At 44.1% G+C, this 17,996-nt stretch overlaps 1 protein-coding gene across 2 annotated transcripts; it reads left to right on the top strand.

Moving 5' to 3' along the window:
- The first annotated feature begins 182 nt into the window (after window positions 1-182).
- On the top strand, window positions 183-16,999 carry SMAD4 (SMAD family member 4). 2 transcript variants are annotated; one of them, XM_072031718.1, is made up of 12 exons: window positions 183-522; window positions 4,417-4,782; window positions 5,696-5,870; window positions 6,296-6,325; window positions 7,484-7,699; window positions 9,405-9,524; window positions 10,703-10,813; window positions 12,243-12,293; window positions 12,898-13,081; window positions 14,086-14,254; window positions 14,821-14,959; window positions 15,599-16,999. In XM_072031718.1, exons 2-12 carry the CDS (start codon window positions 4,534-4,536, stop codon window positions 15,808-15,810), a joined length of 1,656 nt encoding a protein of 551 aa, XP_071887819.1. In that variant the 5' UTR covers window positions 183-522; window positions 4,417-4,533; the 3' UTR covers window positions 15,811-16,999. The 2 variants fall into 2 exon arrangements, with proteins under 2 accessions (XP_071887819.1, XP_071887820.1); XM_072031719.1 differs by lacking the exon at window positions 9,405-9,524 and having other exon boundaries at window positions 188-522.
- Window positions 17,000-17,996: the final 997 nt, after the last annotated feature.

The following is a 17,996-nucleotide window of genomic DNA, read 5'->3' as shown; positions in this document are numbered from 1 at the left end:
CGCCCTTTTTCCATCCCCTCAGCGCCCGGCGGGTGCCCGGATGCGGCGCATGCGCAGCGGGCGGCCCGGACGTGTCGGCGGCGGCGGAGCTCGAGCGGCCGGAGCGCGGCCGCCCCCCCCCCTTCCCCTCCCCCCCTTTTATAACCCCGGCTTCCCCCTTCCCTTTTAAATTTTTTTATTTTTTTTATTTTATTTTTTTTTTTCCCTTTTTCCCCTTTCCCCCTCCCCGCCCGCCCGCCGCCATCGCCTCACGGCCGCCTCAGCCCCGCGGCCGTGCCGGGGCGGCCGGGCCCGGCCCTGCCCTGCCCTTCGAGAGCCGCCGCCGCCACCGCCAAGGAGCGGGGCGGGGAGGGCTGGGCCGGGGCTGGGAGGGGGGGGGGGCGGCTGAGGAGGAGGAAGAGGAGGAGGAGGAGGAAGGAGGAGGAGGAGGAGGAGGAGGAGGAAGGAGGACGAGGCCCGGCCCCGCTCCGCCGCACCGGGGCCGGCCCCGGCAGCGCGGCCGAGCCTGGAGAGCGGCCCCAGGTAACATCCGCGCCCGGCAGCAGCGCTCAGCCCCCCCCTCAGCACCCCCAGCCAGGCCTCAGGGGGCTGCACCCCCCTGGGCCCCCCTCAGAGCCTCGCTGCCCCCCCCCCCCTTCATCCCCTTGGGCCCCTTGAGGGCTCTGGGAGCTCTCAGCAAGGCCTGGCAGCGCCGTTCCCTCAGCTGCTGGTTTATTTATCCTTCGTACCCGGCTCTCCTCACCCCGACAAGGAGCTCTGGGGCTTTTGGCTGGTTGCGAGCGGGTTGGGAGAAAGTTTTCTCGCCTGCTCCCCCCCCCCTTTCCAGCTCAGCTCCTCCTCACCAGGAGCTTTGGAAGGCTCCTCACGCCTCGCCTCGCACAATGGGCGGCCGAGTTGGGAGCGAGGAGAACAAAGCTTTAGGGTCCGCTGCGAACATCAGGACGCCGGCTGCCCACCTCGGAAACCTCGCCAAAAACCCCCCCCAGCTTTGGCTCAGGGCTGGCATTTTCCACGCTGGCTTTTCCCCGGAGTTATTCCTTGATTATTTTTTCTTTTCTTTTCTTTTTTTTCTCGAACGCGGAGGACGTTATCCCGGCGAGCGAGGAGCAGACGTTACCCCGCGCGCCCCAGTGCCGGGGCGTCGGAAAAAAAAAACACAAAAAAAACCAACAAAAAACCGCTGGCCGAGAGGGAGGAATCGGTGCCTGCGCCTCGTGTTGCTGGCTTCGGCCGCAATTGTTGCCTCTGTTTGTGAGGTTCGGGCAAATTGCTGTTTGCCCTCGCCGAGGGAAGCCTCCTGCGGGAAGATGGGGCTTGTAGGATGCTCCGAGGAAGAGCCCAGCCCGGGTTTTGTGGCCCTGCCACCTGCAGCTTGCTGCACGAGGGCTCTTTCCCCTTTTTCCTTCACCCCCTCTTAGGCAGGGGGACGGGCACGGTGTCCCGCTGGGCGGCTCAGACAGAGCAGCTGGAAAGGAATTTGCTTCCCTTCCTCGGCTTGTGCTTCTTTCTCTGACCATACAGAAGTCTGTATTGAAAAGAGATTTTTGAGTTGTCTACGTTCTCCCTAAAAAAAAAAAAACATAAATAAAGGGAGGGGAGGGGAAGCCGGGATGCGGGGTGCACCTTTGCAGGATTTAAAATCCGTGCTGGGCTGGCAGAGAGGTGCCAGGGTGGTGTTTTTTTCGCCACCGCCGTCGTTCCTTGAATACCTGGAACCCTAAAACACCTGGAAGTTTTCTTCCAGCAAGAGATAAAGGCTCGTGGGTTTTTTGTTTTATTTATTTATTTGTTTTCTAGCCGTGCGCTTGCTTTAAAATGGACTAATTGGAGTTAATCGTTAGGATTTGAAGTGATTTTGGTGTTTATTTCACGCCCCCGGCCCCAGAGTGTCCCCTCACCCTGTTATTTGGGGTGTTTGTCGCCCTTCTGGGCTTTCACCGCTGTATCGGGAGCTTCTTGCCCACGAGGCTGCTTCGTTTCAGCACCAAAAGCTTCCCAAAAGCCCTGTGTTACCCTGCCACCTGCACGGAAACGCTTCTTCCAGTCGTGCCACGGCTGCAAAGCGCGTGTATTTTTATAAATATCCATACACACAGAAAGAAAATACTTGATTTTTTAAAAATAACGCCGCTTAATGTTTTCTTTTAACACCTAAAACGCTCCAAATTGCCGTTCAGTCGCTCCTCATCACCCCGCTGAATGGCGTGATGCGTCCAGCAAACGGCCTTCAGGCTCTCCGCTTCTCTCGGGGCTGGAAAAGAAGCGGTTTGCAGTGAAAACGAGGGATAAAACGGGATAAAACGTGCTCCCAAAGTGCCCCGGAGGGGTGAGGGGTGGTTTTTGGCCTTCTGCCCGTACCTTAAAGTCATTATCCGGTGGCATTTGGACCGGCCACATTTTTAGAGCCCGAGTTCCTGGGGGAATTCGAGCCCTCCGCGGCCGCGATTGGCTCCGACCCTACTGTAAACGGGGCGGGTAGTGTGTCAGGGTGCCGTGGGGCCGGGATTAACCCTCTTCCCCGAGCTCTGTGGGGTTGTAGGACCGCTGGCTCGTGTTCCTTCGTGTCATCTCCGTAAGCGTGCGGCGTCCCGGTCGTGGTTTGGGGTTGGTTTCGAGATAGGGGTGTGTTTGCAGGGGATAATCAGAGGTGTTTTTAGCTACCCGGCCATCCGAGCTGCTTTATTTTCCTCCCTCGAGGATCCCCTTTGCGTTACGGGACGCAGAGTGCCTTTAATATGTTTTTTTTTCGAAGTTAAATGACTTTCCTTGAGGTGGGGTGAAGCACTTGGTGCCTTTTCCTCCCGTGCTCCGCTCGGGTCTCGTTCCAGGAGCTTCGCTCCAGCGCTGCCTCCTGCTGCTGTTTTCTTCGTGCTCCCTCTCCTCATCATCCCAAAAGCGGAATCCCAAACCGGAGGGGAGCTCTTAAACGCTTTAAGTGCTTCCCAAGAAATCTCACCGCATTTCTCAATAGGTGCCAGGTTTTTGGGGCTCAAAACCCCAAGATTAAACCCGGGGGGGAGGGATTGGTAAGCCAGGCTCCCGAATGACCCCGCAGTTGCGCCCCAGCGGCGTCGCAAATCCCAAACAAGTGGCCCGGCTTTCCGAAAACTGCTGAGCCCTCAGAAGCTCCTATTGAGTGCGGTGGCAGCTGGGGGGGGGGGGGGGGTTGTGACTCAACGTTTCTGGAGATCGTTCCACTTCCAAAAGGATTTGTTTGCCGGATTTTATTCCCCTGCAAGCCAGCGAGCGAAATTCTTCCCAGTTCGAGGCGCGTGGAGCTGCGTTCCTGGGGTTAAGTGCTTATTTAAGGCTTTTTTTGGGGCTGCTAGCTTTATCTAGTCCCTTATTCCTGCTTATTTCCGCGTGTCTCTCCGGGATGCCGCCTCGTATCGAAGGCGAGCGATGTCCTGGCGAGCTTTGCCGGCTTTCTTACGAGCGCAGGTTGCCATGGAGAAGGACTGGCAGGTTGGGCTTGACTTTCAAAAGAGGCTTTATCGAGTCCAAGCGCCAAAAAAAAAAAACTAGCGCCGAGGGAGGAACTTGAAGGGCTAGGTAAGGCACTGATCAGTTCACGTAGAATCCCCCAAATCAGGCCAGCTCTTCTAATTTCAGGAAATAACTTCGGAAAGAGGAGGTCTGCTAGCTGGGAGAGCGCCACGAGGACCAGAAACCGCTGCAAATGCTTCTTTAAAACAAAATTGAAAGGCTAAAGGCGTAAGGGCGAGCTTACTCCTTGCCGTACCTTTAGTTCAAGCCGCTCTGTTTGACAGAGCCCATTTGGAAACAGGCTCTCAGCGACTTCGCTTGATTTATCTTGACCCAGAAGGAGCTGGAAAGAACCGAGGAGAGAGATCCTGGAGTTCCCGAACGCAAAGACACGAGCAGGGTTAATTCAGAGTGAGCTGAGCTGCCGGGCAGCTTTTTGCTCGAGTCTGAAGTCAGCGCCTTGCTGACTGGAGTTGAGGATGAAAGGAGGGCGACAGGCGATTCTGGTTTGCATTCGTGCTTTTTAGCTCTCCGAATTTTGGTGGAATCAGCGCCCCCCGGATTCCCAGGCGATGTTTTTCCTTGGCTGCACCCTCCCGGTGCAAAGCGTAGGAGATGGAAGCCCCTCTCCTCCTTTTCCTGCCTTCCTAGATGTACACCCTCCGTGTACATGGATATTTAACCGCTGTTACTAGGGGAAAAAAACCCAAAAATCTCATTTCTAAACCTGTGCAGGCAGTGTCTTAAGCATGTTTTAGCTATCACGGGACAAGCGATAGAGATTTTTTTTTTCCTGATGTGCTTTTAATATCCCGCACTTAGCTTGCAAATAAAAGAAGCAAAAAAAAAAAAAAGCCACAGGCTTCCTTAGAAACATGCTCTGCAATTTGTTAAAGAAACAATTCTAATGTAGCTATTTTTTCCTCCTAGGTTTTACCAAGAGACAGTACATCTAACACTTAACTTGGATCATCTCTTGTTCATCAGCTTGAGAATCATAACAGCCCCCAAAACTGACATTTGATCTGAAAGAGAAAGCTGTGACAAATGGACAATATGTCTATTACTAACACGCCAACAAGTAATGATGCTTGTCTGAGCATTGTTCACAGCTTGATGTGCCATCGCCAAGGTGGAGAGAGTGAAACTTTTGCCAAACGGGCAATTGAAAGTTTAGTTAAAAAGCTAAAGGAGAAAAAAGATGAATTGGATTCTTTGATTACAGCTATAACCACAAATGGAGCTCATCCTAGCAAGTGCGTTACAATACAGAGAACGCTGGATGGGAGGCTTCAGGTTAGTACAAGTGACAAATCAGATGTTTTCCTCCTAGCCAAGCTGGAGCAAAAGTGAGTGACGCAGGATCCTAGCGTGTTGAGGAAGCGTAGTTGATTTTTTTTTGTCGTTTTTCTTCCCAAAAGGAGCAGAAGGCGGTGGATCAGCCGTTCTAAACGAGTGTGTGTGTGTGTGGCAGTAAAAAAATACAAATAAAATAAAACAAAACCAGGGTCACGTTCCCAAATTCGGCTGTTGATCCCGGTATTTTCCCGACAAGCTTCTGTTCGCTCTGTGTTGGTCAGCAGTGGGAAGAAAGAGCTAAGATCCCTTGCTCAGGTACTCCGAGGAGGCCGCACTGAGGATGTACGTTAGCCTTATGTCGTCAGTACTCAGTACCTGCCGAGCTTGGCTTGCGATTTCCTCGTTCCAGGACAGATGTCGTGTTTGCTGGCTAGCTCGCTGTCTACCCTCGAAGCATTTTATTATTTTTTTATTATTATTTTTATTATTTTTTTTTGTCACTTTGACGGATTGGCATTCTGCTACTTGGAAATTCCTTCCGGGGGTAGGTTAGCGCCTCGGTCCTCTTCTTCTGGGGGCAAAGCTCCTTTCATCAGCCACGGTGGGGAAGGTGAACATACACACGACATTAAGCACAAACTCTGCTTCTGCCATTTTGGACGCAGTCTTTTTTTTTTTTGCTTAAAAACCACGGTGTTGATTTAACCGTAGCAAAACCAGATGCATATTCCCGTTGAGCACAGAACTCGAGTAAACTGAGTAAACTTTACCACCCTTTTTTTTTTCGTCCCCCCTCGTATTTTGATAACGGAGACAGGTTGTGTTTGTCCTCCCCCAGCTTTGCTCCTCGCTCAGTAAAAAGGCAAGGCTGTGCTCCTTTCCCACTCACCTTTTGTGTCTAACTTTTTAGGTGGCCGGTCGCAAGGGATTCCCTCATGTGATTTACGCTCGTCTTTGGAGGTGGCCCGATCTTCATAAAAATGAACTCAAGCATGTTAAATATTGTCAGTATGCTTTTGACTTAAAATGTGACAGTGTCTGTGTAAATCCTTACCATTATGAGCGTGTAGTATCGCCTGGCATCGGTAAGTAGCCTTTGGATTTCGGGATGGAACAGTGGTGGGAATGAAATGGGAAATGTTTTTTTGCCTGTGGAATGTAGAAAATAAAGACCTCGTTAGAATATTCGCTGTTAATGATCTGATCATAAATCATTCTTGTGTGTTTTTGTACATCTGCTTGATGGGATCGTTCTTTTAACCTCTCTTTCCAATGTTAAAGAGCAGTTTGTGGCTTTTGGTCGAGCCTTCGTTTGCTTCACACACAGTTAATGTATATTCTAGAAATAATTTAGCACGGGGAGTTGTGTAGTGATGGAGGGGAAGACTATATAACAGTCAATAATCTATAACATCAATTCGTAAAGGCTTATAAAATTAATGTTCAAACACTTAAAGGTTATAATTTTCCTCACACCCCCCCCTTTTTTTTTTCTTTCTATTTTTTAAAGATCTCTCAGGACTGACACTACAGAGTTCTGGTAAGCAGTTCTGTTTCCTGCCACATTTCTATCGGGACAAACTGTGTTAAATACTCTTCAAAATGCACATGATTTATTTCTATGCATGGAGGGAGGATAAAGAGCAGACAGAAATGGCTTTTTCTCTCCAGTTTTGGAAAATTAACTACGTAGTGTACGAGAGGCAAGCGTGCTGATAAATTTAACTAGAAGCCTCAGCTCAGTTTGCAGGTTTGTTCTCTTTCCATTGCCTGCAACTCATAAACCCCAACAAAATGAAAGAAGTACACCTGGATAATTAACTAATTAGCTGCGTTGGCTGTAATGGATGCTTATTTAATAAGCAGTTTAACAAGCAAGTGGTCAGACTGGCAAATAAGACACGTTGTCATTAATATGCAGTGGAATGAAGCAGTTGATGCTGTTACCTCCCTGAAAACTGAGAGAAATTGGACATCAAATGTCCAGTGGGTCTTACTCAGAAGTCAGATTGTGCAGCTGATAACAGCTTTATTTCAAAAATTTTATTATTTCTTCCAGAAGAAACTCAAAGATAAAGTTTGAGTAATCCCGTGTTATTAGCACATTATTAGAAAATGAGCAAAAATGACTTCAAAAGCTTTTAATTTTTTTTTTTATTTATTTATTTTTAACTTAGTGCTCATCTCTGCTAATTTGTGTTAGCAGTGTCTTCTGGAAAATGAATCCTACTAGCCAGAAGTTAAATACTTAACCTGTTTCCTTGCCACGCTGCTGTTTTTGGAGCAGGAAACTGAAAAATTACAGTCAGATTTTAATATATTTAGGGTTGCTTTAAAAACGAACAAGGAAATTAATGTAGTGTAAGAGTTTTACTTGGATGTGCTCAAAAAGATATATAGAAACAAGTTCTGGTGGAAATGGTAGTAAGTTCCTTGTGGTGTGTATTATTTCTCATCAATTTTGATGGGAGTTTGAACGAAGTAAGTGGTTTGCTTTGCCATCCAGTACTTATTTGTAATTTAAAGATGTTTCTCTCAGTGTTTCAGAAACATTTATATCGGTTAAATTCTTCCCCCGGTAGTTTCATTGGCATTGCTGCTGCTTGAAAGTAAAAAACTTGCACTCAGAAAGCACAAATTGCAGCTAAATCTTGAAAATAAGTTTGCTTTGCATGTTTAAACGTTCTCTTTTTCACAGCCCCATCAAGCATGTTGGTGAAAGACGAATACGTTCACGATTACGAGGCGCAGCCGTCGTTGTCTTCAGCTGAAGGACATTCAGTCCAAACCATCCAGCACCCGCCGAGTAACAGGGCATCTACGGAGCCTTACAGCACCCCAGCCATGTTAGCTCCCACCGAGGCTAGCACTACCAGCACCACTAACTTTCCCAACATTCCTGTGGCTTCAACAAGTAAGATCATTGAGCTTATACGCAACCCTAAACCGTAAAAACATGAAAGTTTAGGGATAACCAACGATTTTGCCAAAGCAGATCTTGCTTTGGACCCGTGCTGCCGCCACACTGCATCGTTAAATCGAGTGGCAGTCTTAAAAGTATTAAAATTTAAGGTTTTAAGTCACGGAGTAGTTTGAATAAGTTTGCCTGCTAACCCTGTCTTTTTTCCACGGACACTACAGTTGGGAGACTGTTTTGGATGCTCCAAAGGTTCAGTGGCATGATGTTAAACTGTTAACCACTGACAAAGTGTGGCTGTTAGGGGAATAAATGCTACAGGAACGGAAGAACCTTAATATTTTATTACAACAGCAAGTGGAACAACAGACTTACTAGTGGGGGGCAGCGTAGAGACGTTTCCAGGCAATTCTTTTAGAGTCCCACTAAAATTATCTTCCAGTTTTATCATGACTTCTTAAAATTGGTCCAATGTACCAGAGTTGCAGCCCCAATTAATGCATTCACGAGTCCAGAAGGGTGCTGCAGTGAAGTTTTTCTTGCTACGAGTGGAAGATCTGCTTTACCAACATCCAAGCTCATTCCTCAGTTTAGGAGGCCCTGTTTATTTACACAACATCCTGCGGCCCTCATGTAGGGAAACCATGAAGTGGGAGGGGGTTTCCACCTGCTCTTCATCACTCTAATATCAAGGCTGCGTGAATGGAATGGATTTTGTGTTAATTTAAATCAGGGTGACGTGGTGCTGCAATTATCTTCTTTAATTTTAGGCAAGGACTTCTTTGTTTAAACCTAAAAACAGTTTGAGATTTGATGTCTGTATTTATCTCCAGCAGGAAAAAAAAAAGGATATGTGATTTAATTGTATTACACTCCATAACTTTTTCTCATCGTTGCTGTAATTGTTGGTACCAAGTGGACAGGATAAAAAAACAAACAAAAAACAGTTTTAAGTTTTAGGACAAGTTTTCAATGTGTTCAACTCCACTAGCCTGACCAGTTGGAGAGTGCTGATAAGTTTAGTGTTAATGGCTGAGCTGAAGCCTTACTCAACCTTACTCAATCCTGTTCTGAAATACCTGTAGTTTTACCTTAAAGCTTAGAAAATTTATTTGGGAGGAAAAAACCAACAACGAACACAAAACCAAGTTTCTGAGGAAGGAGTCCAGTGATGTATTCCAGCGCTATTTTTAAAAATACCGTTCAATATGTTTTGGAGGAACGTAGGTTGAAGTGTCCTCCCTAGGAACAGTAGTTGTAACCTGCTGAAAATCAGCAACTTATTGAGCACGCTGTTGGATTCATCCCAAATTTTTGGATTCATCCCAAATCTTTGGATTCATCCCAAATCTCCTCCCGATAAGTTCTTCGATAAAACCTTTGCCATCTCTTCTTTCCCTTCAGACTGAAAAATGAGATGCGAACAAAAAAACGTGGTTGCTAAAGCAGTTCTCTGCATACTTCTCCTAAAAAAAAATAAATGAAGGGTGTCTCAGAGTCAAAATGAGCTGCTGCAAAGCATCTTCCAGTTTCCTAAGACGCTCCGGTGGGTGGAAAAAAAAAAAAAGATCTGAAACCAAACTCTTAGGAACTGTGTATTGCAGCGCCCTGAGTTGGGTGCGTTTTCCTCCCCAGTAGTGCTGAGCTCTTCTGCATTCAACTTGTGGAACGTTGACGAATAGGTAGTGTGTTCTTTTACCAGGTCAACCTCCCAGTATATTGACAGGTAGCCATAGTGATGGACTCTTACAGATTGCTTCAGGGCCTCAGCCAGGAACTCAGCAGAATGGGTTTACAGCTCAGCCAGCTACTTACCATCACAGTGAGTATACACCTGCCTGCGCTCTTCTTAGCTTTCTAAAAGCGGTTTCCAAATGTTGAGGAGAAATAGAGGATGTAGAAATGAGATGCAGAAAAACTCCCTTAAAACCCAACCGCTCCTTTTTTTTTTCTTTCTTTCTTTTATTTCTTTTCTTTCTTTCTTTTCTTTCTTTCTTTCTTTCTTTCTTTCTTTCTTTCTTTCTTTCTTTCTTTCTTTCTTTCTTTCTTTCTTTCTTTCTTTCTTTCTTTCTTTCTTTCTTTCTTTCTTTTTCTTTCTTTCTTTCTTTCTTTCTTTCTTTCTTTCTTTCTTTCTTTCTTTTCTTTCTTTTTTTTCTTTTCTTTCTTTCTTTTCTTTCTTTCTTTCTTTCTTTCTTTCTTTCTTTCTTTCTTCTTTCTTTCTTTCTTTCTTTTCTTTCTTTCTTTCTTTCTTTCTTTCTTTCTTTCTTTCTTTTCTTTCTTTCTTTCTTTCTTTCTTTCTTTCTTCTTTCTTTCTTCTTTCTTTTCTTTCTTTCTTTTCTTTCTTTTCTTTCTTTCTTTCTTTCTTTCTTTCTTTCTTTCTTTCTTTCTTTCTTTCTTTCTTTCTTTCTTTCTTTCTTCTTTCTTTCTTCTTTCTTTTCTTTCATTCTTTTCTTTCTTTTCTTTCTTTTCTTTCTTTTCTTTCTTTCTTTCTTTCTTTCTTTCTTTCTTTCTTTCTTTCTTTCTTTCTTTCTTTCTTTCTTTTCTTTCTTTTCTTTCTTTTCTTTCTTTTCTTTCTTTTCTTTCTTTTCTTTCTTTTTCTCTTTCTTTTTTCTTTCTTTCTTTCTTTCTTTCTTTCTTTCTTTCTTTCTTTCTTTCTTTCTTTTCTTTCTTTCTTTTCTTTCTTTCTTTTCTTTCTTTCTTTTCTTTCTTTCTTTTCTTTCTTTCTTTTCTTTCTTTCTTTTCTTTCTTTCTTTTCTTTCTTTCTTTTCTTTCTTTCTTTTCTTTCTTTTCTTTCTTTCTTTTCTTTCTTTCTTTTCTTTTCTTTCTTTTCTTTTCTTTCTTTTCTTTCTTTTCTTTTCTTTCTTTTCTTTTCTTTCTTTCTTTCTTTTCTTTTCTTTCTTTTCTTTTCTTTCTTTCTTTCCTTCTTTTTCTTTCTTTCCTTCTTTTTCTTTCTTTCCTTCTTCTTCTTTCTTTCTTTCTTTTTTTTTTTCTTTTCTCTAGATAGTACTACAACTTGGACTGGAAGTCGAACGGCAGCCTACACACCTACCATACCTCACCACCAGAATGGCCATCTTCAGCATCACCCACCTATGCATCCTGGACATTACTGTAAGTGTTCCAGATTTTCAAGTCATGTACTTTGTTTTCAGCTTAGTTTAATGGTTGTTTGGGTCACCTGTGAGTGATTTTTTACCCCCGTGTCTTTTTTTATAGAACCACTGTCACTTTATTTAATATATTCTGACAGTTAAATGTAAGAACTCCTTGTACTTTCCTCAATTAAAACAGCAGAGATTAAAAATTCACATAGATCCCACCTATACTCTTGATGCCTTGCTATATCTAACAAAAAGCATTTCCTTTCTAAAACCATCATTTAGAAAACTTTGCAGTCTTGGAGTAAACGTTTCCGCTGTGGAAAAACATTTGGCCAGAAGCTGATTCAGAATTTGCTGCTTGGATCTGTTTTTCCTTCAAAATATGGACGTTTCTGGCTGGATATATTATTTTTATTTTTATATATTTATATATATATATTTGTTGTTAGGAGAGGGGAGAAAATAATGTGAATTAAAGCTGAAAAGTCAACATATCTTGATCAGAAAAATTGTTTTAGGTCCAGTTATCAAATTTCATTATTGCTCTGTTAGGATCCCACCTCATTTCGCTCCTTACTTGTCAGAAACGCCAAGATTTAAGGACTTCACCGGTGCTGCAGAGACTCTATAAATGTTTTTTGTGTGCGAATGTAGCTTTCCATAATTAATGTTGGTAACTGGCTGGTGGTACCACACAGCTTTTCTTGGCTGCTGCCTCTTCTCACTTCAGAAAGTCGCATCTTTTGACACCTCCTAGCGTTGTGCCTGTTTTTGACATCTTGTTGCAAAAGCTGCCGTTGCTTATAATACTACATCGAAGCCTTTTCTTCTTGTCCTCCGCTGCCTGCGAGGAAGCCAGTTAGTTTATAAAAGTGGAAAGAATTGACTTGACCTTTACCGAGACCACATTCACTATTTATTCTTTAGAGAACAAGTTCCCTGGGATTTTTTTTTTCCCCATCTCCACGGAGGGTTTGTTCTAGTTGACTCCGTAGCGTTCTGGGCAACTTGTTCTGTGAACGGGGAGCTAATGAAGTTGGGTTTCTGACAGATTTATATCACGTACCTCTATAAAATGATTCTCTCCTTCCTCGATTTGTGGCCACGTGTGGAGCTGAAGTCCTATTTGTATTACATCTCCCTAACGACATCTAGTTCCTTTTATCTCCTGGAGCTGGCTCGAGCAGCACAGTGAAGTGTTACACTGCAGCCTTCCCCCCTGGGATGCTAGTGGAGCTCTCTGAATTTTCAAAAAAACACCTAAATGCGTAATTCTGTGGGCATTTTTTTCTAGATTTGGCCTCTTCATTCAGCTATCCCTGAGATTTAGAATATGTGGCATCCTCGCAAGTCCTTTTTTCACCCAAAACAGGTTAAGAAAGATCTTTTTTATATTTTTTTTTCTTTGTGTAAAACAAATTGCATCTTTTCTCTTCAAGGGCCAGTTCACAACGAACTCGCATTCCAGCCTCCTATATCAAATCATCCTGGTAAGTAAAATCTGAAATAGAATGCTGAGGATTGTTCAAGCTAACAAAGTTGTTTTGAATGTGTATTTTTTTTATATGAAGTACTCTGAATTTAGTGGGAGGGATTCAAAAGGGGAAGAAAGAAGGAGAGGAACCACTTCATGATGCCTTCTTTTGAATTTGGACCTCTGTGTTTTAGGAATAACGACAGAAGACATTAATATAAATTAATAATGACATAATACTCAGACACACGAGTATTTATTCGAAGATGAAGAAACTTAAAGGAGCTCAGAGCAATTTAAACTTTGAGGAATTTCAGGTTTTAAGGTGTCTGGAGAGAGCAACAGGCAGCAAACCTTGCAGGAGGTTTGACAAGCCAGTTGCTCCCAGCTAGCCCTCGAGCAGCTGATACACATAAACAAAATCACGATGTTCTTTAGCAAATCTTGCTTGAGTGCTTGGCTTTCAGTGGCAGCCTTTAAGGGATCAGGGTTTCTCTGCCTCTCCTTGCTTATTTAAACGTGCAGCGTTACCCTGAATGACAAAAATGGTTGCAGAAAGCCTGCCTGTAACATTTTTTTTGGGGTTTCTGCGCGTTTCACCCAGCTAATTGTCTCTCCAGCTCCAGAGTACTGGTGTTCAATTGCGTATTTCGAAATGGACGTGCAAGTCGGGGAGACGTTCAAGGTCCCTTCGAGCTGTCCCATCGTTACCGTCGATGGCTACGTGGATCCCTCCGGAGGAGACCGCTTCTGCCTGGGCCAGCTTTCCAACGTGCATAGAACAGAAGCCATCGAGAGAGCAAGGTATTCCGCACCCCAAAAAGCTCCAGCTGCTGGTGATATTTGATATTTTCTTTTGTTTTTTCAGCGCGTGGCTCCCTTTAAATACATTTTATTTTTTAAAACTGAATTACCCATAGCAGAGCATGGTTTTTAGCCCGCTACTGTAACGCATTCAGAACGCCAACTGCGTGACAAGGACCTCGTAGCACATTGCTTTTCCTTGCTTTCAAAGGCTGTGCCTTCCAGGATAAAATTAGCAACTCGTGCCATTCCGTATGCGAGCTGAAAATGAGCTCTCCATCTCACAGCGATGTGAGAACTGACTGCAAAATATACATTTGTCAAAGGAACAAAGGATGGTTGATGGAGAGCTAGCTGGAATTTTCATTCATTCTCACCACGCGTGCGCCAGGCTTTGATGTGAAAGCCCAGAGAGCTGATCTTAGGACTTTTTTTTTTTCTTCTTCGGAGTGAAAAGGAATAAAAGAAAAGGAATAAAATAAGGAATAAGACCCGTGTCTTCCAAGCTGTTGCATTGTGACAATCAAAGCCCTGGGTTGCTGCGGCGGGATCCAAACGAGCGCGCAGTTCCGCATGAAAATGTGGCTTTGTGTATGCGCTCGGAGTCGCTTTCCGTGCTAGGGAGCACTTGTGGGATTTTCACACTTGGGAACAGAACCCCGAATGTGTTTGGGATCCCAGCTCCGTATTGTCAGCGAGTGGGTTTCGTGCTGCTCGAGTGCCATCGCTTCTGCATTCTGTGTTTCCCATATGTCTTTACGGGGCGTTACAGATGGTTTTTGACTTCCCAGATTTTGCCTAACCGCACACTCTGTTATCCTCACGATAATAACCACGGTTTCAAGTCCTCGTACGAGTGTGGTTTTCCTCCAGAATGTAAATCAGGGCTTCGTAGCCTCCTGGAGAATTGTTTTAGGACTTATTTATTAAGGTGCTGATTTATAGCTTACAAACACAGGTGCATTCAACCTCTTTTTTTCTCTTTTTTTTTTTTTCTTTCCAAGGTTGCACATAGGGAAAGGGGTGCAGCTGGAGTGCAAAGGAGAAGGTGACGTGTGGGTTCGATGCCTCAGTGACCACGCGGTCTTCGTTCAGAGCTACTACCTGGACAGAGAAGCAGGGCGTGCGCCAGGGGATGCTGTTCACAAGATTTACCCAAGTGCATACATAAAGGTTGGTTTGGATGCTCCACGAGGAAAACTTGGGGGGGGAAGCAGCGTGCTTTCTGTTCTTGCACATCATAGGGAAGCTGTGAGGCACTGAAATAAATCAAATGTGGAATCAGAGACTTCGTTATCATCTTAGAATCGCCAACTTCACTTAAAAAGTCATCGTTAGGGGAAAAAATCCATTTGACAAGTCACTTTAGAGTCATTTAAAAAGTCATCTTGATGGAAAGTATCCTCCAGATACCGTCAAAGTAACTGATTTCGTATTTTGTCAAGCAATCTCCATCTTTTAAATTAACTGCTGCCAAAAATTTAGCATATTCTTGAAAAATGGGTAAAGCCTGACAAAGTGAAGCTGGACTTGCTGGCATCTCATTTTATTTGCGTGCCTATTTTCCGGAAATCCCAGAATTTAATAAAAATCGGGATTTCATCAGCCTGCGACTGACGAATTTATTCCGGAGAGCAGAGAGCTCCAGTTTGTTGGAGGTGGGAGCTGAGGACTCCACTCCTTCGCTGATTTTGGTAAACCTACAGAGTTTGATATTTATTTTTTTTATTTTTTTAAAGGTGTTTGATTTACGCCAGTGTCATCGTCAGATGCAGCAGCAGGCTGCCACTGCTCAAGCCGCCGCTGCTGCTCAAGCTGCAGCAGTAGCAGGAAACATCCCCGGCCCGGGATCAGTAGGTGGAATAGCCCCAGCCATTAGTAAGTAAATTAACTTCTTGCTCTGCTTTTTTATTCTTTTTTGAAAAAACCTCAGCTTTTAGCAAGACTTAAAATTTATAAGGTTCTTGAGAAGAGGAGGAGGTTGTAATGGTGCTTTTTGAGTTTCCTGAGTTGCTAAATTCTATTTCCGTGATACTACACTTAAATATTTTTTAAATGGTGAGTACTTAAGTGTGTCAGGCTGCTTCATGTGCCACTTCTGGATTCCTTGCGCTGCCAAACGGAGCTTTCCAGCTACGTTCCAAAATACTGAAGGCATTTTGGGGAAAGTATTTAAATTTTCTTCCAGACGTGGTTGTGATTTGAAGCTTGCCAGCTGTGTTCAGCTTGTTATTAGTCGGAGTAACTACTGACACTCTTAGATCCAACTCCTTTTGTATTTTAACACCCTTTCAAGATGACAGAACGATGAGAAAGAAAACTTATTGGGAAGAAAGGCAAAATAATTGCTGAGCTGTGGTGATAGAGACCTAGAAATACCGATGGGCCTTGGCTGTGGTGAGAGGGACGGGTATGTGGAGAAGCGAGCAAGCAAACGGGAATGGCTAAACAAACAAGTGATTAAAAAGCGTGTCTGCAAACATTTAATTGAAACACTTACTTGAAATTCCTCTCTAGGTTTGTCAGCTGCTGCTGGAATCGGCGTAGATGACCTCCGCCGCTTGTGCATACTCAGGATGAGTTTTGTAAAAGGTTGGGGACCTGATTACCCGAGACAGAGCATCAAAGAGACACCGTGCTGGATTGAAATTCACTTGCACCGTGCCCTCCAGCTTCTAGACGAAGTACTTCATACCATGCCTATCGCCGACCCACAACCTTTAGACTGAGATTCCCTCTGCTGCACTGCTGTGGGCCGTTATGTTGTGAGGCTGGTGGATTGTAAAATACAACTCTTGTTTATAACCTGAAGATATATTTTACTTTTTGTTCTGCTTAATCTTCGAAAAACCGGGTTTTAAAAATGTGTTTGCCGCCTTGCTCTTAGCAGAAAGAACCTGAACATGCAGAATTTGGATTTCAGTTATGTTTCAGAACTTAATTGTCATGATACGTGGCTCAGGGCTTGAAGTGAAAGGGAAACGCCTTACAGAGAGACCTTACAGTATTGGGGTTGTGCCCTTTGAAACTTTTCCTTCTCTATCACGGCCTCTTGGGTGAGAAGCCTCACAGGAGCCTTTTGTATGCAGAATATATATTATATATATATTTATATCTGAAAATTCCTTCTAAGAATTATTTACGTGACAGCAACTAAATTCCAGCTGATTTGGGATGTTCTTTTTAGGGAACAAGAGTTACCAGAAGACTTTTTCTTTATTTTGTCGCCTATCTCGGTATGATTTTTCCAGATTAAAAGGTAGAAGCTGCCAAAAAAAAAAAAAAAAGAAAGCAAAAAAAAAAAAAGTGAGGGATGAGACGTGCATTGATTAAAAATAGCAAGGAAAAGAAACGTCGCTTTTCCTTCACTAGTTTTTAAAAAAAGAGATCTTAGATTTTTATTTCTATGGACACGTGAGTTTTAAAACACTAAAAGAAACGGATGCTCTCAGTGCTGGCACTCAGCTCAAATATCACGAAATACCCTTTCTGCAAAGGCGCCACGGAAATTGCGGAACGAGAACCTGATGGCAGGAACACATTTTCATAACTACCGCTGATTTTACTCGCGTGCCACTTGGCAGGTCTTTTAAACGCCACAAAAGCAAAGTTTGCGCGACTCTTTTTACTCGCATCCGCCATTCGATCACGTGCGAAATGACATCGATCGTTTAGGATCCAGTTTTTGTATCCGTTCACCATTTCCACTCAGGGCAAGATGGCAAACCTGTTTTTATACCTCTCGGTTCTTTTAAGCCCTCTGCCATCAACGACCGTATCAATTGGCGATGACTTTGTATAGAGAATTTATAGTAGAAAACAAACAAAAAAAAATGCAAATGTATTGACTGTATGACAGATACAATATGTATGCTTTCTCTCTAGTTAATAGTATAAATAAAACTATGAAAACCCTGAGTTTTTATAAATCCAGTTGGCTTTTTTTATGTAATTCTGCACCTTGGAACCTTGAAGGATGGATTGACTTTTCCTTCGCCAGCCCAGCAGCAGCAGGAATTTGTGGGGGTTGACGTCTGCCAGGAAGCGAGTCCAATTTTTCTTCCTTCCCCTGCTTCTCCCTACAGGAGGATTTCTCTTTCTTGGGGCTGTGACACGCAGCGTTGAGGTGTTGCTGCCCCCACGTGCTGAAATTCTTGGGAAAGGAGTCGGCAGTCGGTGGTTCTGCTCCACAAGCACAGCACAGAGGACAGATGACACCAGAGCGATGCCCAGAACTGGATGAATTTTCTCAATATGAACACTTCACACTAATTCCTACAGAAATCCCATTTTCTTCTCCTCTCTCTGGCTTCTTGATGTTTGGAAAAATCAGCGTTCGCTTTCCTCGAAGCCTTAAATTGAAAACGTTTTTCGTTTTCCCTTCTCTCCTAACGATCTCGTTTGTCAGCGCAGCTGCAGCTTTTCAGGAACGCCTGAATCAGAGGATTCTGACTGCATCCTTAGAGAAATTTCTAACTAACCAGGGAAAATACGTAGCAGGGTTACGCTTCCCAACAGGAAACTTCCTTCGGTGGACAACGACGGTATTTGGATGGCCAGGAGCATCAGAGGAGTTCATCAGGATCAAGAAATCGCGCTCCACACCAGAAGAAATCCAAACATCGTGTCAGGCAGTTGAAATATTCTTTTTTTTTTAAATATTCCTTTTTTTTCTCTTTGTTTCTTACGACAAGGCGTAAAAGCCAGCGCCGAACGGCTTGCAAAAACCCTCCGGCAGCACCTCGAGTCTCTGCCAGGTCTGCGTTTGTGGCTTTTTTAGGGCTTCACAAACGGGGGCTTCTTTCTTTTGGGGCTTTCTGGTGAGCTTTGGTAGCACTGCCGAGGTGGAACGGAGCTGGATTGAGAGCCACCAAGCACCCACAACCCAAAACTCACCGTAAAAGGGGTTTTTTTT

Source organism: Anas platyrhynchos, chromosome Z, assembly GCF_047663525.1.
Source record: "Anas platyrhynchos isolate ZD024472 breed Pekin duck chromosome Z, IASCAAS_PekinDuck_T2T, whole genome shotgun sequence".
Taxonomy (NCBI): Eukaryota; Metazoa; Chordata; class Aves; order Anseriformes; family Anatidae; genus Anas; species Anas platyrhynchos.
This window is presented reverse-complemented; position numbering and strand designations above follow the sequence as displayed.